At 39.6% G+C, this 22742-nt stretch overlaps 1 protein-coding gene across 1 annotated transcript in view; it reads right to left on the bottom strand.

Annotated features, from left to right (window-relative positions):
- The window catches only part of MEI4 (meiotic double-stranded break formation protein 4), a 198538-nt gene that overhangs the window by 62609 nt on the left and 113187 nt on the right, over positions 1-22742 (bottom strand). The window contains exon 4 of the mRNA XM_052646102.1: positions 17014-17145. Within this exon, the coding sequence (XP_052502062.1) occupies positions 17014-17145 (132 nt within the window). The remainder of the gene's footprint in view (positions 1-17013; positions 17146-22742) is intronic.

Below are 22742 nucleotides of genomic sequence, written 5' to 3'. Positions count from 1 at the left end.
TCTTCCCTGCAAATCAAAATTATGTTTCAAAGTGTATCAGTGTTGATACATGAAGACTTAATTTATTCATTTTAACTGCTACAGAATATTCATGTTTGCCCTACCACACCCAGCCATCTTTTGACAATGGACACTGTTATTTCCAATTTTCAGCTATGACAAAAATGCTAACACACACACATCCCTGCAGTGTCCTTTGTACAATATACACAGTTGTATGTGTGTGTGTGTGTATTTGACTTTACCAGGTGATGAACTCCACTTTCCCACACAATCATTAACACCTGATATTGTTGTCAAATTAAGTTTTTTAAGTTAATGTCAATACAGTCAGTATGAAACAAACTGCTTTTTTCTAGACTTGCATTTCCTGGCACTGCTGAGGTCGAACATCATTCACTCATGTTAGTTTTCCTTTCGTGTTTCCTCTCTATTAAACTGCCTTTTCATATTGTTAGCTCACTTATCCTTTCTACTGAATTACTTACCTCTTCCTATTGGAATATAGTTTATTGTATAATATATAAAATTATATAATTATAATTATAAATTGTACAGCTTCTTTGAATGAAATACCATAACCCTGTTGACTTTCAAATAACTGAAATATACCTTTATAAAATTCTTTTCTTTCTCAGTTGACTCTGTTCCATAAACAATTCTAGCACAGAGAGGCTCCAGGAACTTGACAGCCAGCTGGGAGGAAGAAGATAAAGCTGCTGGTACTTACTGGGGATATGCCCTGAGAGAAAGAAAATAAATTGATGACCAGGCCTATCTCCTCCTCAAGTGGATCTCCTGGCATTTGTTATTAGAAGGAAATTTTATCTAGTGAATGTCCTTAGTGGGGAGTTCCTAGCAAAATATTACTTAGCTAAGCTGACTCAGAATCTATGAGACACAGCTCCTTGAAGGCAGCCGTTTGAGCTGTAAAATTCTCCAGGCTATAAAACGGAAACGTTTAACAACATAAAGCTCCCTCTGTGTGAGATCCCCACACAATCTCACCTGGGGACCTCATCTATTGTTGGAGGCTAGAGAGACATGTCTCACAACAAGGATCTTAGGAAACGTACAGAATGTCCAACGTCTCTTTCTGCTTCACCTGTGCCCTTGCCTATTTCTGAAATAATTAGTAAAGCTGGTATTGAATAAGGCCTCTCTGATTCACAGGATTCAACCTGAGAGTCTAATCATGAGTATGCTCACAAGTGTGGACAGCAATTCCAGCCCTCACTGAATCTCCGTACTGCCTATTTCTGCCTTGTCTCTGGACTCCTATCGGATTTCACTTGACACATCATAGAAAAGGTCTATCTATTGATTTCAGCTTCTTTAAAAAATACTATCTTTGCCACTTTCCTACTTATTCTCACCTCAAGACAACTGGTTGGTTTACAGGGCTCTGATGGGTAGCCAGGATTGCAGTAGGATTCTTTAACAACCATATAAAGTATAAACTAAACAGTTATGCCTCTTTTTCCATGTTGCCTTTCTAATGCCTTTCTATTAACAAAACACTCTGCTTTTGCTAAAATTTAGAAATGAAATATACTGACAAACCAGTAGGAGAAAATTTTTATAACACCTGATAAGAAGGATGATTCTGTGAAAATCGAGGACCATCTAGATATCTAGACAAACTTATAAACTTATTAATAAAATTCTAATAAACAAAACAGAAAACTTACTAAAAACGTATCTATTGTTTTTTTTACAGCGAGAATGCCCCCATGTTTTCTCTGTAACAATTTGTGAATTGGCTGGCTTTTCCTAAACAATAGCTGTTTGAATTCTATCTGAAAAGAGGAAGTCATTCAAAGAAGAAGTTACTCACAAAATTTTCTAACACAGAGACCCACTGGCACAATGTAAGAAAATTAAAACCAATGTCTTGATTTTGTTCTATTCTGAACAAACAATGCAAGTCCTTAGAAAATCAACATGTCAGAAGTCTGCGTATTCCTATGGGAGTAACTTTTCAATTTATTTTAAAAACAAACAGAAAACCAAGGTGACTAGTACAAGAAGGTGAATACACAACAATCATGATGAGAAGACTCTGTCACTCCTAATGAAAGACAGATATAAATGCTGAATTTTAATCAACTGATAAGAAAAGACTCCAAGCAGGAGAATACAAATACATATTTGTCAAAATATTAGTAAAGTTTTATATTCAGCATCATGGAGTTTCTTCAAGACCTAAGAAAACTGCATTCTTCTAAATAAACACAGCTGTAAAAAAGATAACAACATTAGAGGATACAAACCCAATTGTACATAAATCTAAATCACTGTAGATTACATATGAAGAATATATATTGAAATTGAGTTAAAACACTCGCTTTAAAAAAGTATTGAGAAAATTTTACTATTACACCTATTTTGGATTCAGAAAAAAACTGTTAAATTTCAAATGCTATGTTTTAATTGAGTTATAGTTTACAGACAGTGGAGTGTCCAGAAATTCGGTGCCCATTTTGATGAATTGTGACAATCAAACTCAACTGTCCTTGTAACCACACTCTACTCCTTCCTGTTCCTTTTTAGGCAATCCTAGAGCCATCTCCAAATCAACCACTACTCTGGTATCTTCCACCATACATTAATTTTGCCTGTTTTGGAACTGAATAGAAACTTAATAAACCTTGTATGTTCTTTTAGGACTGGTTTACTTTTCTCAAGACCTTTCAGAACTAACACCCAAAAAAAGATGTCCTTTTCATTATAAGGGACTGGAATGCAAAAGTAGGAAGTCAAGAAACACCTGGAGTAACAGGCAAATTTGGCCTTGGAATACGGAATGAAGCAGGGCAAAGGCTAATGGAATTTTGCCAAGAGAACCAACTGGTCATAGCAAACATCCTCTTCCAACAACACAAGAAAAGACTCTACACATGGACATCACCAGATGGTCAACACTGAAATCAGATTGATTATAATTTTTGCAGCCAAGGATGGAGAAGCTCTATACAGTCACCAAAAACAAGACTGGGAGCTGACTGTGGCTCAGATCATGAACTCCTTATTGCCAAATTCAGACTTAAATTGAAGAAAGTAGGGAAAACCACTAGACCATTCAGGTATGACCTAAATCAAATCCCTTATGATTATACAGTGGAAGTGAGAAATAGATTTAAGGGACTAGATCTGATAGATAGACTGCCTGATGATCTATGGAATGAGGTTCATGACATTGTACAGGAGACAGGGATCAAGACCATCCCCATGGAAAAGAAATGCAAGAAAGCAAAATGGCTGTCTGGGGAGGCCTTACAAATAGTTGTGAAAAGAAGAGAAGTGAAAAGCAAAGGAGAAAAGGAAAGATATACCCATCTAAATGCAGAGGTCCAAAGAATAGCAAGAAGAGATAAGAAAGCTTTCCTCAGCGATCAGCCAAAGAAATAGAGGAAAAGAACAGAATGGAAAGACTAGAGATCTCTTCAAGAAAATTACAGATACCAAGGGAACATTTCATGCAAAGATGGGCTTGATAAAGGACAGAAATGGTATGGACCTAACAGAAGCAGAAGATATTAACAAGAGGTGGCAAGAATACACAGAAGAACTGTACAAAAAAGATCTTCACGACCCAGATAATCATGATGGTGTGATCACTCACCTAGAGCCAGACATCCTGGAATGTGAAGTCAAGTGGGCCTTAGAAAGCATCACTACGAACAAAGCTAGTGGAGGTGATGGAATTCCACTTGAACTATTTCAAATCCTGAAAGATGATGCTGTGAAAGCTGCACTCAATATGCCAGCAAATATGGAAAACTCAGCAGTGGCCACAGGACTGGAAAAGGTCAGTTTTCATTCCAATCCCAAAGAAAGGCAATGCCAAAGAATGCTCAAACTATCACACAATTGCACTAATCTCACATACTAGTAAAGTAATGCTCAAAATTCTCCAAGCCAGGCTTCAGCAATACGTGAACAGTAAACTCCCTGACGCTCAAGCTGGTTTTAGAAAAGGCAGAGGAACCAGAGGTCAAATTGCCAACATCCGCTGGATCATGGAAAAAGCAGTAGAGTGCCAGAAAAACATCTATTTCTGCGTTATTGACTATGCCAAAGCCTTTGACTGTGTGGATCACAGTAAACTGTGGAAAATTCTTCAAGAGATGGGAATACCAGACCACCTGACCTGCCTCTTGAGAAATCTGTATGCAGGTCAGGAAGCAACAGTTAGAACTGGACATGGAACAACAGACTGGTTCCAAATAGGAAAAGGAGTATGTCAAGGCTGTATATTGTCACCCTGCTTATTTAACTTATATGCAGAGTACCTCATGAGAAACGCTGGACTGGAAGAAGCACAAGCTGGAATCAAGATTGCCGGGAGAAATATCAATAATCTCAGATATGCAATAACACCACCCTTATGGCAGAAAGTGAAGAGGAACCAAAAAGCCTGCTTGATGAGAGTGAAAGAGGAGAGTGAAAAAGTTGGCTTAAAGCTCAACATTCAGAAAATGAAGATCATGGCATCTGGTCACATCATTTCATGGGATTAGATGGGGAAACGGTGGAAACAGTGTCAGACTTTATTTTGGGGGGCTCCAAAATCACTGCAGATGGTGACTGCAGCCATGAAATTAAAAGATGTTTACATCTTGGAAGAAAAGTTATGACCAACCTAGATAGCATATTCAAAAGCAGAGACATTACTTTGCCAACAAAGGTCCGTCCAGTCAAGGCTATGGTTTTCCTGTGGTCATGTATGGCTGTGAGAGTTAGACTGTGAAGAAGGCTGAGCACCGAAGAATTGATGCTCTTGTGGTGTGGAAGAAGACTCTTGAGAGTCCCTTGGACTGCAAGGAGATCCAACCAGTCCATTCTAAAGGAGATCAGTCCTGGGATTTCTTTGGAAGGAATGATGCTGAAGCTGAAACTCCAGTACTTGGGCCACCTCATGCTAAGAGCTGACTCATTGGAAAAGACTCTGATGCTGGGAGGGATTGGGGGCAGGAGGGGAAGGGGACAACAGAGGATGAGATGGCTGGATGGCGTCACTGACTCGATGGACGTGAGTCTGAGTGAACTCCGGGAGATGGTGATGGACAGCGAGGCCTGGCGTGCTGCAATTCATGGGGTCGCAAAGAGTCGGACACGACTGAGCAACTAAACTAAACTAAACTAAACTTGTTTTTCTCAGCGTAGTTAGATTTATACATGCTGTTGACTCAATACATTTTATGGTTGAACAATATTCTGGTAAATATTCTGATTTACTTATTGATCCTCCTGTCAGTGTAATGGAGTTATTGTCAGATTAACATTCTTAAAATTAAAGATACTATTAACATAGCTGCTGAATTGTTTGGCCATATGGTAACTGATTTTACAAGGAACCGTTAGTCTGTTTTATATTCTCACTAGCGAGAGAAGATTCTACCCATGGACATCACCAGATGGTCAACACCAAAATCAGATTGATAATATTCTTTGCAACCAAAGATGGAGAAGTTCTATAGAGTAAGCAAAAACAAGACCGGGAGCTGACTGTGGCTCACATCATGAGCTCCTTATTGTCAAATTCAGATGTAAGTTGGAGAAAGTAGGGAAAACCACTAGATCATTCAGGTATGACCTAAGTCAAATCCCTTACAATTATACAGTGAAAGCGACAAACAGATTCAAGGGATTCGATCTGATAGAGTGCCTGAAGAATTATGGATGTAGGTTCGTGACATTGTACAGGAGGCAGTGATCAAGACCATCCCCAAGAAAAAGAAATGCAAAAATGCAAAATGGTTGTCTGAGGAGGCCTTACAAATAGTGGAAAAAAGAAGAGAAGCAAAAGGCAAAGGAGAAAAGGAAAGACATAACTATCTGAATGGAGAGTTCCAGAAAGTAGCAAGGAGAGAAAAGAAAGCCTTCCTCAGTGATCAATGCAAAGAAATAGAAGAAAACAATAGAATGTGAAAGACCAGATTTTTCTTCAAGTAAATTAGATACCACGGGAACATTTCACGCAAAGATGGGCACGATAAAGGACAGAAATGGTATGGACCTAACAGAAGCAGAAGATATTAAGAAGAGATGGCAAGAATACAGAGAACTGTACAAAAAAGACCTTCATGACCCAGATAACCGAAATGGTGTGATCACTCACCTAGAGTCAAACATCTTGGAATGCAAAGTCAAGTGGGCCTTAGAAAGCATCACTATGAACAAAGCTAGTGGAAGTGATGGAATTCCTTTTGAGCTACTTCAAATCCTAAAAGATGATGCTGTGAAAGTGCTGCACTCAATATGGCAGCAAATTTGGAAAACTCAGCAGTGGCCACAGGACTGGAAAAGATCAGTTTTCATTCCATTCCCAAAGAAAGGCAATGCCAAACAATGTTCAATTTATAGCACAATTGCACTCATCTCACATGCTAGCAAAGTAATGTTCAAAATTCTCCAAGTCAGGCTTCAACAGTATGTGAACTGTGTACTTCCAGATGTTCATGCTAGAGTTAGAAAAGGCAACGGAAAAACAGAGTGGTTCCAAATTGAGAAAGGAGTACATCAATGCTGTATACTGTCACCTTGTTTGTTTAACTCATATGCAGAGTACATCATGCAAAATGCTGGGCTGTATGAAGCATAAGCTGGAATCAAGATTGCCAGGGGAATTATTAATAACCTCAGATACGCAGATGACACCACCCTTATGGAAGAAAGCCAAGAACTAAAGAGCCTCTTGATGAAAGTGAAAGAGGAGAGTGAAAAAGCTGGCTTAAAACTCAACATTCAAAAGACTAAGATCATGGCATCCGGTCCTATCACTTCATGGCAAGTAGATGGGGAAACAATGCAGACATGAGAGACTTTACCTTTTTGTCTCCAAAATCAGAGGATGGTGACTGCAGCCATGAAATTAAAAGACGCCTGCTCTTTGGCAGAAAAGTTATGACCAACCTAGACAGCATATTAAAAAGTAGAGACGTTACTTTGCCGACAACTGTCCATCTAGTCAAAGCTATGGTTTTTCCAGTGGTCATGTATGGATGTGAGAGTTGGACTATAAAGAAAGGTGAGCACCAAAGAACTGATGCTTTTGAACTGTGGTGATAGAGAAGCCAGTCCATGCTAAAGGAAATCAGTCCTGAATACTCTTTGGAAAGACTAATGCTGAAGCTAAAACTCCAATACTTTGGTCACCTGATGTGAAGAGCTGACTCATTTGAAAAGACTCTGATGCTGGGAAAGATTGAAGGCAGGAAGAGAAGGGGATGACAGAAGATGAGATGGTTGGATGTCATCACCAACTCGATGGACATGAGTTTGAGCAAGCTCTGGCAGTTGATTGACAGGGAAGCCTGGCATCCTGCGGCCCATGGGGTGCAACGAGTAGGACACAACTTAGCAACCAAATTGAGCTATTTATGACTTCCCAGAACCTCTTTAAAACTTGCCACATTAATCTTTTGACAATTTAGCCATTCTTGTCACTGTCCATTGCATTTCTCTGCCAACTAATCAAATCACAGTTTATTCAGGTATTTGCTGTCCATTCCCTTGTAGCTTAGTTGGTAAAGAATCTACCTGCAATGCAGGAGACCTGGGTTTGATTCCTAGGTCAGGAAGATCCCCTTTGGGAGGAAATGGCAATCCACTCCAGTATTCTTGCCTAGAGAATCCCATGGACAGAGGAGTCTGGTCGGCTACAGCCCATGGGGTCGAAAGAATCACATACGACTTAGTGACTAAACCACCAACATTACGTATTCGTTCATGCGTTTAAATATTTTGCTCATTTTTTTTACTGAGTTGTTGATCCATTCTTTCCTGATCAAATTATCTTAAGATATGTCTAAAATCAGTAGGCCATAAGTATGTGCTGTATTTCAGGCTTATCTACTTGGTAGCTTTTCGGTAAACGCTAGGATTTTCTCTGTTTCTAAACATGTTGACTCTAAATACAGTTTTACTGTTTCCTCTCAAAGTACAGCAGCCTTATTGCAATGGCAAGGAGGGCTAGCGCAAGGATAACTGCAAGTGAGAAGACAGAAGATCCCTTCCTTGTTCCTTTCCTTTGGTGAAATGCACTCAGTCTTTCACCATGGTATATCCATTAAGGTTTTCACAGAAAACAAAATTTACTGTGTTGAGAAAGCTTCCTTCTGTTCTTACTTTTGTATTTTCTCGAAAAACTCATGAATGGGTGGTGAATTTTGGCAACTGATTTTTCTGCATATACTAAGATAATATGGGTCTTCTGTTAATATGAATTATACAGATTGTTTTATAAATGTGAAAACAACTTTTCATTCCTGAGATAATACATGAACATCATGTATTTTTTTATTTTTTTGTATGTTGCTGGGTTCTATTTCGAATACACAGTAAGGATTTTACTTGTGTGTTCATGTGAGAGAGTCTGAGTCTGTTTTCAGTTTTGCTTTGTTTTCCTGCAATGTCTGTCTAGTTTTGATACAAAGTAACGATAGTCTCAGGAAATGAATCAGAAATGTTCCTTATTCTTTCAGTCTCTAAAGAGAGTTTGGGTAGTTTCTTGCTTAAATGCATGATATAATTTATTTGGCCCCAGAGTGGTCTTTGTAGAGAGGTTCATAATTTTAAATACACTTTATTTAATCAGTGTAATTTTAGGTTTTCTACTTTTTCTTGAGTCAGTTTTGGTAATTTTCAGCTTTCAAGGAATGTGTGCATTTAGTCTATATTGTTGAGAATACTGCCTAATTTTTTTCATATTTATATTTACTTATTTTCACAGTTTTCTTGGTATATACTGCTTTTATATTTATGTTGAAATTTCCTGTTTGTCTCCTTCTTATTCATGTATTCTTTTTTCTAATTGAATGAAAAGCTTCCTTAAATTCTGTAGTGCTTTACAACTTCAGAAGTTTCACACACATGATTTTACATAATCCTATAATAACCACTTTTTCCTCCTACACCTATATGTCCCTCCCCCTACCTTCTCCCCACTGGTAACTATTAGCTTCTTCTCTTCATCTGTGAGTCTGTTTCTTTTTTGCTATATTCACTAGTTTGTTGTATTTGTTTACATTCCATATGTAAGTGATATATTTGTCTTTCTCTGTCTTACCTCACTTAATATACGGTTCTCCAAGTCCATCCATGTTGCTATAAATGGCAAGATTTTATTCGTTTTGTTATTGCTAAGTAGTATTCCAGTGGGCGTCTGTGTGTGTGTGCAGTCACAGCTTTATCTACTCATCTCCTGATGGACACTTAGGTTGCTTCTATAACTTAGCAATCATAAATAATGCTGCTATGAACATCAAAGTGCAAGTATCTTTTAATTAGTATTTTTTGGATATACATACCCTGAAAGTGGAATTGCTGAGTCATATGGTAGTTCTATTTTCAGTTTAATGAGAAACTTTCATACTGTTTTCCACAGTGGCAGAACCAATTTACATTCCCACCAAACTGTGTACAAGGGTTTCCGTTTCTCCAAATCCTCACTAACACCTGTTATTTGTGTACTTTATGAAGACTACCATTCTGAGAGGTGTGAGATGACATCCTACTGTGGCTCTGATTTACATTTGCCTAATGATTAGTGATGGTGAGCATCTTTTCATGTGCCCATGAGTTAATCAGCTATTTTTGATGTTGAGCTGTATAACTCCTAATATATATTCCATGTTACACACACACACACACACACACACACACAGATTAAAGACTTGGACCATAAAGAAAGCTAAGTGCTGATGAATTGAACCTTTCAAATTATGGTGCTGAAAAGATTCTTGAGAGCGCCTTGTACTGCAAAGAGATCAAACCAGTCAATTCTAAAGGAAATCAGTTCAGTTCAGATGCTCAGTCATGTCCAACTCTTTGCAACCCCACGGACTGCAGCATGCCAGGCTTCCCTGTCCATCACCAACTCCTGGAGCTTGCTCAAACTAATGTCCATCGAGTTGGTGATGCCATTCAAACATCTCATCCTCTGTTGTCCCCTTCTCCTCCTGCCTTGAATCTTTCCCAGCATCAGGGTCTTTTCCAATGAGTCAGTTCTTCACATCAGGTTGGCCAACGTATTGGAGCTTTCAGCTTCAGCATCAGTTCTTCCAACGAATATTCAGGATTGATTTCCTTTAGGATGGACTGGTTTTATCTCCTTGCAGTCCAAGGGACTCTCAAGAATCTTTTCTAGCATCACAATTTGAAAGGATCAATTCCCACTTAGCATTCACACCCTGTATATTCACAGGAAGGACTGATGCTGAAGCTGAAGCTCCAAAACTTTGGTCACCTGATACAAAGACCTGACTCATTGGAAAAGACCTTGATGCTGGGAAAGATTGAAGGTGGGAGGAGAGGGGTCAGCAGAGGATGCAATGGTTAGACAGCACCACAGACTAAATGGACATGAATTTGAGCAAACTACCAGAGATAGTGAAGGACAGGGAAGCCTGGTGTGCTGCAGTCCATGGGGTCACAAAGAGGTGGATGCAACATGGCCACTGGAACAGCAACGATAATGTTCTTCCAGCAGCCAGCTACTTTACCTGTGAATCAACAAGTTCTCTTTATGCTGTGTTTCCAACTCTCTGTTAGAATCTGTCTAAAACAGTCTTTATCCTAGAACTATTAAGTACTATAGTGCTAAGGTTCAACATCTTAGGGTCTCCACTGAATGCCTTATTAAACAAGGTCTTGGTTTTATAGCTGAATAGAATTTGATCATCCCAAGCACTATTGTTCTTTGCAGTATTTCTTTTCTGAGCAGGTTTTCTTTATTTGGCCTTGTGAAGTATCCTCCTATACACATGCAGCGTAGTAGTCAACAAGAAATCAAGAAAACCTCTGCAGAAATTACTTGAGCTCTTCCTTTTCAGAGTTTTCTTCTCTCCATGACCCTGACCCAGAATTTCCCTACATCAGTTCTCTGGAACTCCAGACTCTGACCCACCAGTTCAGCGAGAGCACTGGGACTGGTGGGCCTTCAGGCTAAAAGTCAAGGCAATCATGGGCTACACAGCTTGTTTACTTATCTTAAGAATCACAACTCTGTATTGCTTATTGTCTAAAATTCACTAATTCGTGTATCTGTCCAGAGTTTTAGCTATTTACATTGGGAAGGGTACTCTGTATATCTTTCTAATAAACTCTTTTTAATAAGTTCAACAAATTTTATTTTAAAAAGACAATTTGTTACATTCTTTCCAAAAATTCACCTTAATATGCAAATTTGAGATGCAAATCTCCAATAAGAATTGTATCAAAGGAGCTTGCATAACTCAGTGAAGCTACAAGACATGCCTTGTAGGGCCACCTAAGACAGAGGGGTCACAGTGAAGAGTTCACAAAATGTGGTACACTGGAGGAAGAAATGCCAAACTACTTCAGTATTCCTGCCATGAGAACCCCATGAATAGTATGAAAAGTCAAAAATATATGACACTGGAAGATGAGTCCCTCCAGGTCAGAAGGTTTCCAACATGCTACTGGAGAAGAGCAGAGGGCAATTACTAATTGCTCCAGAAAGAATGTAAAACAGCTGGGCCAAAGTGGAAATGACACTCCACTGCGGATGTGTCCAGTGGTGAAAGTAAAGTCTGATGCCATAAATAACAATACTGCATGGGAACTTGGAATGTTCAGCCCATGAATCAAGGTAAATTGGATGTGGTCAAGCAGGAGTTAGCAACAGTGAACATTGAAATCTTAGGAATCAGTGAACTAAAATGAATGGGTTATGGACAAATTTAATTCAAGTGACCAGTACATTTACCAATGTGGGCAAGAATCCCTTAGAAGAAATGGTATAGCCCTCTGAGTGAGCAAATGGGCATGTTCAGACTCTCTTACCCCACGTTTTGTAAATAATGATTATGTAACAGCTGAGATCATTCACAGTACTGCGCGTGCACGGTGCAAGGTGCTCACTTGGTGTGGTATGTGCATGTGAGCTCCATCGAGAAAGCGGCGGCATTACTGCTGCGTCACACCTGTGTCCACTGGGTCAGCCACAAGAGGAGGGAAGCTGTTACGGCTGCCATGCCAGCAAGGAGACAGCAAACATGCCTGCAGTTCCTATGGCTCCTCAAGTCTCTTTCCAGCCTCTTAACTCACACCTTGCCTAGGCTGGGTTCAGCGAACAGTACGAACAGCAAGATAACTGGCGCCATGAACAGGATCAGCAGTACACCCTTACAGTCAACAAGAGAGTCCAAAAGTGAAACCTCAAAAATGACAGAATGATCTCGATCCGTTTCCCTTCAACATCGCGGTAATTTAAGTCTAGGCCCCACCACTAATGTCAAAGTAGCAGAAGTTGGCTAGTTTTGTGAAGACTGACAAGACTTTCTAGAACCAACACCAAGAAAAAAAGATGTCCTTTTCATCATAGGGAATTGGAGCGGAAAATTAGTAAGTCAAGAGATACCTGGAGTAACAGACATGTTTGTTATTCCAGATACCTGGAATAACAGAGAAGCCACCTCGGGCTTCCCAGTGGCTCAGCTGGTAAAGAATCCACCTGCAATGCAGGAGTTCTGGGTTTAATCCCTAGGTTGGGAAGACACCCTGGAGAAGGGAACAGCTACCCACTCCAGTATTCTCGCCTAGAGAACTCCATGGACTACACAGTCCACGGAGTCACAAGGAGTCGGATTCGACTGAGTGACTTTCACTTTGGCCTTGGAGTACAAAATGAAGCAGAGTAAAGGCTAGTTACTAGAGTTTGTCAAAAGAATACGCTGGTTATTGCAAACACCCTTTCAACAACCCAAGAGACAACTCTACACGTGGATATCACCAAATGGTCAATAATAAAATCAGACTGATGGCATTTATAATTTCATCTAACATCTAATAGTAAAATAAAGCTGGTCTTTCCTTGCTAACTCTCCCACTTCACAGCACTTTTCTGAGTCCCTGTTCTCTTTCTGACTATGATTTCATGATTGCCATATAGTGACAGTCCCCTAATTTTTATGTAGGTCCCTCTTTCTCTCAAGCTTTAATTTCACATTTCTACATTTGACAACTTCAATGTTTCCTCATATTCAATATATACAAAATAAACTTTTTCTGTTCTCCAAGAAGCATTTCTTTCCATTTTCCTAATTCTACTTAGTGACATTCATTTTTCCTCTTAGTTTTATAATATTAATTTTACACTGATTTTCCTATCTCCTTCACATTAAACATTTCCTGAGTCCTTTGTATAACAGCTCTTGTATACAAGTGAGTATTTCTATTGCTGCTTGTAGAAGATTTATTGCATTGAGTGTTCCAAATATATGGCTTTCTTACATTCATGCCCCTTATATTCCCTTCTACTCTAACTCCATCTCTTACCACTGTTTTACTGAATTTCTGAGCCTTACATGTAGTAGATACCTTGAACTGACTAATCGTTAGTCATTATATACCCTTTTATAGTAAAAAAAAAAAATCTGGAAAAGCATAGAAGTAAATTTTCTATATTTCCTTGCTGCTTTGGTTTTGAATATGTTGTTAGTTTAGAAATAAACGTACACAGGAAAACTGTATTAGCTGAAACTGAATCACACAGTGAGATTCAGTGTGTGAGGGCATATAGTGAGGGCATCTATGTGGCTGGTGTACACTGTGGCCAGGCTGTTTTATGGACCCTGTGTCTATAGGAGTAGCTCCTGGAGTCAGCCAAGCTACTTTGTGATCATGATGGGGAAGGCAGCAATTCCGCTGAAACTAGACTTTGCTCGGTGATTGTGGGAGGTTGCTGTTGTTCAGTCACCCAGCCGTGTCCGACTCTGCGACCCCATGGACTGCAGCACACCAGGCTTCCAAGACCTCTACTATCTCCCGGAGCTTGATCAAACTCATGTTCATTGAGTTGACTGTGCCATCCAACCATTGTTGCCCCCTTTTTCTCCTGCCCTCAATCTTTCCCAGCATCATGTCTTTCCCAGCAAGTTGGCTTTTCCCATCAGGTGGCAAATAAAGCATTGGATCTTCAGTATCTGCCCTTCCAATGAATATTGAGGGTGGATTTCCTTTAGGATTGATTGGTTTGATCTCCTTGCTGTCCAAGGGACTTTCAAGATTCTTCTCTAGCAACATAGTTAGAAAGGACCAATTCTTTGGTACTCAGCCTTCTTTATGGTCCAACTATCACATTTGTACGAGACTAATGGAAAAACCATGGCTTTGACTATAAAGACTTCCACTGGTAAAGAGATGACTCTGCTTTTTAATATGCTGTCTAGGTTTGTCATAGCTTTTCTTCCAAGAAGCAAGCATCTTTTAATTTCATGACTGCAGTCACTGTCCACAGTGATTTTGGAGCCCAAGAAAATAAAGTTATGGAAGGGGCCTAGGCTTTTCTTCAACAATTCCATAGCTTTTCATGCATTCTTTTCTTTGTCCTTAAATTGACTGGAGTAAATTCTGTCATCCATTTTTAAGAATGCTGATGAGTAGTTTCCTTGTCATTAAACAGTAATACTAATATCTTGAAAGGTTATTAAAAGAATTGAACGGAACAATTCAGGTAAAGCATGTTAAGACATATTATCTGCCCAAAAACTAACTCTTGTTTTTGTGTTTTTACGCTTGTTTTAAGGTTGCTTAACAATCAGAATGCCTGGTTTTGAATCATGGCTTGTAGCGTGTGTTCTTTCTGCAAGCTTCATCAAGCTGCTTAACTTTTCTAAGGTTTGATTTCTTTATCTATAAACTAGGTAAAAAGCAAAACTACTTCATGTAGTTTGGCAAGGGAAGCCCGAAAATTAAATGAGAATATGTTAATAATTTCTTTTCCTGTACTTTGTTATTCTCCACACAAATCTGGTTCCATTCAAACTAATTTCCCACATTAATTCCTGTTTTAATGCCATGAGCTCAACCTGTTTCCTCAGAGTTCTGGGCACACCTTTTAAAAATAACACTCGGTATCCTGACATTATACATTCTCTGTTTTTCAATTCAAATCCATTTTCAAGCTGTTCCTTTTTCATGCAATCTTTTCAAGGACCTGAAACCTACCTTGATCACTTTCTTGGTCTTGCAGATCCTACAAACAGCACCATGCACTTTAAACCAATTTTTTCCATTAGTAAAGGTGCCTTATTTCTTTCTTAAGAGGATTTTTTGCTCATTGAGATCATTAGTAACAACTAATTAAAAAAAAATCTAACAGAGCTCTTACAAGAGTTCTCCATTTAACAGTGACTTGAAAAACTACTAACTAGGTAATTTATCATGTCATTGATTGAATGACAATTAGATTATACAATATTTTGTTATTAAATGTAGAAAACTTAGATGTATGAATTTGGTTAAGTGTTTAATATTATACATACATAATTTTCTTAATATTAATTTTTTTCTCTTTACCAAAACATTTCTGTCTCTAATTTCCTTTGATTGTGCTTACTTCTACCACAGAAATAATAATATTAGATTAACTGACAAAATGAACACATAAAATATGTCACTGTCAACGTTAAAACATGAGAATGACTCCTGTTCCTTAGATACATTTGTTAGCAGTGACGTAAGACTCACGGATAAAAGGGCTGAGAGAATCGTTTTCAAAGTTGGCTGCACAATGGAATCACCTGGTGAGCTTTAACAATGTCGATACAGTAAGTCCCCTACATGTGAAACTTCAAGCTCGTATGTCGAATGACATAAGTTAGTTCACGTGCCTGGTGTACACTGTCACATGCATGCATTCTCTACAACTGGTTGTGCTTTTGTGCACATTATTGTACACTACTGCATTGAATACAGAGTACAGTATCTTTATTTCAAGCCCAGGGTGTCCCGAAGCAAGTGTAAAAGCAGGGGTGAAGTAGCTGGCACTACTGTACTTTTCAAGGTAGAATAAGGTTTAAAATGTTTTACGTTTTTGTGTTTGCTTTTTATGTATATATTATTTGTGTGAAAAGTGTTATAAATGTATTACTGTACAGTACTGTATAGCCAAGCCAATTGTGTTAGATGGCTACCTGGGCTAACATTTTTGGACTTAGAAAAAACTGGACTTATGAACATGCTTTCAGAATGGAATTTGCTTGCATGTAGGGGACTTAGAGTAATGTGTCAGCATGCTAAAAAGCAGCAATATTACTTTCCTGAGAAAGTTCCATCTAATCAAAGCTATGGTTTTTCCAGTAGTCATGTATGGATGTGAGAGTTGGACCATGAAGAAAGCTGAGCACTGAAGAATTGATGCTCTTGAACTGTGGTGTTGGAGAAGACTCTTGAAAGTCCCGTGGACTGCAAGGAGATCCAACCAGTCCATCCTAAAGGAAATCAGTCCTGAATATTCACTGGAAGGACTGATGCTGAAGCTGAAACGCCAACACTTTGGCCACCTGATGTGAAGACCTGACTCATTTGAAGAGACCCTGATGCTGGGAAAGATTGAAGGTGGGAGGAGAAGGGGGTGACAGAGGATGACATGGTTGGATGGCATCACTGACTCAATAAACATGAGTTTGAGCAAGCTCTAGGAGTTGGTGATGGACAGGGAAGCCTGGAGTGCTACAGTCCATGGGGTCACAAAGAGTTGGACACAACTGAGCAACTGAACTGAACTACGGTACCTGCATCTTAACCCCAGAGACCTCCATTTAATTCGATCGGCATATGCCTTGGCAACTGGATATTTAAGTCAGTCAGATAAGTCTCGTGAGCAATCAGAAATAAGAACCATTGGTCAGAGGTTATTCTCCATTTAGCATCCCCTCTTGTTAACTCTCCTCTCACTGCTTTGCTTTAGGAACACACTACTTACTTGCAGAGGCTTAATGCCACTCCTTTGCCGTTACTAGTAATACCTTTGACACATATATACCAGTAAGGGTGATAAAATGGTATTATTTTGAAAACTATCTTATGAAAATATCTTTCTGTAATTTCAGCAGGCAGTAGCAATAGTCACATATTACTAGAAATAAGGTAATGACGAAAATATCTGCCTGGCAGAAAAGAGAGAGGAAGAGAGAGTGAAAACAAGTTTACAGCTGCATTAATTAACTATAAAAGAAAGTTACAGTTTCAAGTTGTATGTACCTGGTCGATGGCACCCAGATCATCAGCAAAGCTGTTTACTTCTGACAGAAGCAGAGATATTATAGATCTTCTCAACAAGCTGCAACTTCCCAGCATTACCAGACTCTGCGAGACATAACGCTGCACCTGAAACTACAGATCAAGATAAGTAGGCTTCTACTTTCTGTCAAGTCAGGTCAGAATATATTTATTGGGCATTTTCTAAGATTTACTCCTGAGCTCCCTGCTGCGGGGAGCACAGACAGTGTCAACATAATTCTGGGTCAGTCTCAAGCAAAACTGTGAAGTGGATTATCACGATAGAAGCAATGAAATTTTATAGCAGTTAATATTTTGAAATGTGTGACAAGGTGCTAAAATGGAAGTTTTCGCTGAAGGACCAAAAGATCATATCATTTAGATGACACACTACATACAGAATGAATCAAGGGGATGACAGAACAAGACTCTCAGACCCTTAACCATTAAATACGGATATGGAGCTGTAGAGGCAGAGATGATAAAAAGGGAAAGAGCAAAAGGTTTGAAGATGTCTTTGGGAACAGGCCCACCTCCGCGCTGCAGAGGGACGGGTGTGGGTGTCTATTCTCCACAAATCAAAAGAGAGGTCATTTAGAGGGAGGAGAAAAAAATGTGGAACTCTGATTTTTCATCTAGAGGTAGCAAAAGAACTTATCATTCAATAAATTTCAAAGGACAGTGGGAGACAATAAACTGTATCCCTTAGAGTTATTAGGGGAAATGCCACTTGATTATTATTCACATTAAGGTACATATAACTCATGCCTCAATTTCCATTAAATCTTTTCTTTAGTGTATCTGGGAGAAAGGAGCCTTCAAGGAATATCTCAGAACACAAAAACAGCATGTACCTTGCCATTGCTCTCTATGAGCTTAAAATCATAATGAGGAGACATTACTTGACTATATAAAATATTTAAATGACAATGCTAAATAACTAATGTCATATGACACTGAAAAAATGCCATCTGTGTCCTTCAGGATAAACACTTAATGTAGATATTTTTCAAATTGATATTTTAGTAATATGCTTTAAAAGCTAATCAATGACACTAAGAAACTGAATAGATTATAGGCTTCAAAAAATGTCTATTATAAATCCAGATGTGTATAACTAGCTGTTAATAATAACTTTCTAAGTCAACTTATCAAATTTACAAATAAAACCACATCAATTTATTATCATAGGAAATCAGTTATTTATCAGTTATTTCCTAATAACGTAATTAGCTAAGACTCCCATCTTTTGTAACTCTTTAATACCATTTATTCTATGTACCATTTTTTATAACATTTTTCTTTGTACCTGAAATAAAAAGTGCTCTTGCTGCTGCTGCTAAGTCGCTCCAGTCGTGTCCCACTCTGTGCGACCCCACAGACGGCAGAGCACCAGGCTCCGCCATCCCTGGGATTCTCCAGGCCAAGAATACTGGAGTGGGTTGCCATTTCCATCTCCAGTGCGTGAAAGTGAAGTCGCTCAGTTGTGTCCCACTCTTAGCGACCCCAAGGACTACAGCCCACCAGGCTCCTCCATCCATGGGATTTTCCAGGCAAGAGTACTGGAGTGGGGCGCTCTTTAGCTAAGTTCTAAAAAACTTCTGTTGAGTATTTCATGGATGATGTAGTTATTTACTTACCATTTTTCCTTAATATCTAATCTTTAGGGAATAGCTTAAAGAGAAGATAAATTTCACAATAAAATGGACTTTATACAGTGGGGATGAAGTGAAGGTATGACAGGCTGCAGACTCTGGAGCCCAACACTTGCCTGAGTTAAATCCCAGCTCCACGCTTATTACCTGTACTAACGACTTACTAATCTTTCATTTCTCAGATTACACTTCTGCAAAATAGTGACTGGACAGCAGCACCTATATAGAGGCTTCCATATGAAGTTAAGACAGCAAAAATGATTAACATAGGGCCAGTCCCCTAGTATGCCAGCAAATTTAGAAAACTCAGCAGTGGCCACAGGACAGGAAAAGGGCAGTTTTCATTCCAATCCCAAAGAAAGGCAATGCCAAAGAACGCTCAAGCTACCACACAATTGCACTCACCTCACATGCTAGTAAAGTAATGCTCAAAATTCTCCAAGCTAGGCTTCAGCAATACCTGAACCAGGAACTTCCAGATGTTCAAGCTGGTTTTAGAAAAGGCAGAGGAACCAGAGGTCAAATTGCCAACATTCAATGGATCATGGAAAAAGCAAAAGAGTTCCAAAAAAACATCTATTTCTGCTTTATTGACTATGCCAAAGCCTTTGACTGTGTGGATCACAACAAACTGTGGAAAATTCTGAAAGAGATGGGAATACCAGACCACCTGACCTGCCTCTTGAGAAACCTGTGTGCAGGTCAGAAAGCAACAGTTAGAACTGGACATGGAACAACAGACTGGTTCCAAATAGGAAAAGGAGTACGTCAAGGCTGTATATTGTCACCCTGCTTATTTACCTTATATGCAGAGTACATCATGAGAAACGCTGGGCTGGAGGAAGCACAAGCTGGAATCAGGATTGCCGGGAGAAATATCAATCACCTCAGATATGCAGATGACACCACCCTTATGGCAGAAAGTGGAGAACAACTAAAGAGCCTCTTGATGAAAGTGAAAGAGGAGAGTGAAAAAGTTGGCTTAAACCTCAACATTCAGAAAACTAAAATCATGGCATCTGGTCCCAACACTTCATGGGAAATAGATGAGGAAACAGTGTCAGACTTTATTTTTTGGGGCTCCAAAATCACTGCAGATGGTGACTGCAGGCATGAAATTAAAAGACACTTACTCCTTGGAAGGAAAGTTATGACCAACCTAGACAGCATATTCAAAAGCAGAGACATGACTTTGCCAACAAAGGTCTGTCTAGTCAAGGCTATGGTTTTTCCTGTGGTCACGTATGGATGCGAGAGTTGGACTGTGAAGAAAGCTGAGCGCCGAAGAATTGATGCTTTTGAACTGTGGTGTTGGAGAAGACTCTTGAGAGTCCCTTGGACTGCAAGGAGATCCAACCAGTCCATTCTGAAGGAGATCAGCCCTGGGATTTCTTTGGAAGGACTGATGCGAAAGCTGAAACTCTAATAATTTGGCCACCTCATGGGAAGAGCTGACTCACTGGAAAAGACTCTGATGCTGCGAGGGACTGGGGGCAGGAGGAGAAGGAGATGACAGAGGATGAGATGGCTGGATGGCATCACCAACTTGATGGACATGACTTTGAGTAAACTCGGAAGTTGGTGATAGACAGGGAGGCCTGGCGTGCTGCGGTTCATGGGGTTGCAAAGAGTCGGACACGACTGAGCGACTGAACTGAACTGAAGGCCCCCAATAAGTGTCCATTAAGTGTTAAATGTTACAATGTAGGATAGTAATACAAAAGCATTGAAGGTTTTATGTTTAATTCTTTGACCCTTGAGATGTTAAATACTAGAAATAAAATCATTTGTCTAGAGTTAATACAGTCGTTTTAGAGGACACCGCTGAGAAGGAAAGTTCATCACAAAGGGTTTTTCCACTGTATGGCTCTGAAGTAAGACTGTCTCCTCGATGTGACTGAGATCCATAGGAGAGCAAAGACCAAGTATACAGCCATTAGGATGATTTAAAGTTCTGTGAATATTATTATAAAATGGTCTCTATTCTTCCTTTCATTTTAACTGACACATGCCCTGTTGTAAATGCAGGGAACTTTGAGAGAGGCTGAACTGGAGCCTGGGCTTTTATCATGTTATGAGGTGACTGCAGTAGAAACCAGAAAAGGGCTTGTCAACACCTCCACCATCCTTTTCTACTCTATAGCGCCTCTTAGATATTTCAGGGACAGGAGGGCTAGAAATAAATTTCCCAGATTCCTCTGCAGTTAGGATATGGGATGTGATCTGACCTCTGCCAGTCAGAGCACTCATTTGGGAACTGGACGCAGCAGTGCATTTTGGAATAAGAGAAGCAGGGCACGGGGCATGCACTTTGTTGGCACAGTCTGTGGCAGAAGTGGCATGATTCTGGCTTATCTTGCAGCTGGTTCAGAGGACTCCTTCATCTCCAGGTTCTTAAACCCAGTAGAAGCAGTAGGATACTATTCTGGTGACCCACTGGCTTAGGGAGTCATTCCTATTAACTCAAGGTTTCCCAAAGTTGCCTGGATCTATATATTCACCTGGAGGATTCACAGAGCTCAGTGCCACACTGAAGTACTGGATTATCCAGGAGTGGAAATGCCTACCCATGTGCCCAATAAATTTGCCTATTTGACCTGCACAGGAAATTGAAGGTCCCTGGAGAATGCTAGTGAATTATTATAAAATTAGTCAGGCAGTATTTCTAATTACACAGTGCTGATGACGGTTCCAGATGAAGCTCCCTGCCTCTGACACTCGGTACCCAGGCAGGTCCTGATCGGGGGAGTTTGCATTTGCCTAGGATACTGCAGTGTGCTTCTCCTGTCCTGTTCAGGCTATGTCAACTTCCTGGCTCCATGCCATCATTTTGTTCACAGGATTCTGATTACTGAACTGGTCCACAGGACATCATGTCAGTGCACTGGACTGATGACACCATGCTGATATGGCAGGGGTTTTGAGGGCCCTAGTAAAAACACATGCATTTCAGAGAATGAACCCCAGAAATTCAGGTGCCTGGTGCACTTGGGAAGTTTCAGGGTCTGACACATGTTGGAATACACTCCCCAAATGAAAAACATGTTGCTTTAGATGTAGCTCCCATCACTAATAAAAAGATACAATACTTGATGTGCCTCTGGATATCTGAGGCAACATGTATCCCTTTGGTTTTTCTCCTTAGATGTGTAGATTGAGAAATCACAAGGCTGTGAACTTCAAGAGGGGCCCAGAAGAGCATATAAAGATCTCTAGAAGCTGAGGAAGAAGTTTGTTGCTCTAGGTGACTAACAAGAATGTATCTCATGACCAATAAAAGCCAATATCTCTGGAGTTAATCAGTATACTCTGTGAATTCTGCAGCTGTGACCCTAATCAGATAATCACAAAGGGGGTTCTTTGTTTGGGGTTTGGGGAGAAAGTCATACCTTTCTTGACAAATAAATTTTATCCTTTATAGAAAAAAAAAAGAAGAAAGAAAGGAAAAAACTCTTTGCTTATGCTATTTGGCCCCAGTAAAGATTGAATGAGTTCCTGACTGTGGACACCAAGTGACCATATACCCAGAGCTGCTCATCTCAACTGGATGTTACCTAAAATCAGGTATACATGGCAATATTTCTTCATTAAGTAGTTGTAATAGATCAAAATAGGGATCAAGCAGGAACGGAAAGCATGGGTAAATTTTCCTTGGGCAGTTAGTTCAAACTAGAATACCATTTCATAAAAGGTTGAATAATAGGAAACATGCTCTAAACTGTGACCAATATGCAACATTCCCTCCCCCACAGCCAAAGTGTACAAGTTCAGGAATCAACATATGAAAGTGAGACTGGGAACTCTCAATAGACATCTAGTGATTTATGGGCAAAGCGTTATTCCCATCCTTGTGGCACTGGATTTCTCCCTAGAGGTCTACATAACCAAGTGAAAATGCTTCTTACTGACTGACCCAGCAATAGTTTCATGAACTCGAAGTTGAAATTTCCACCTGGCTACATAGATTTCTTCATGCTACTATGCCATTGGCAAAAGAGAGGTTCCTGGTGCAACTGACTTCAATGTGGAGGAAAACAGGGATTTACAATGTGATGA

This window comes from Budorcas taxicolor, chromosome 9 (genome assembly GCF_023091745.1).
Source record: "Budorcas taxicolor isolate Tak-1 chromosome 9, Takin1.1, whole genome shotgun sequence".
NCBI lineage: Eukaryota > Metazoa > Chordata > Mammalia > Artiodactyla > Bovidae > Budorcas > Budorcas taxicolor.
This window is presented reverse-complemented; position numbering and strand designations above follow the sequence as displayed.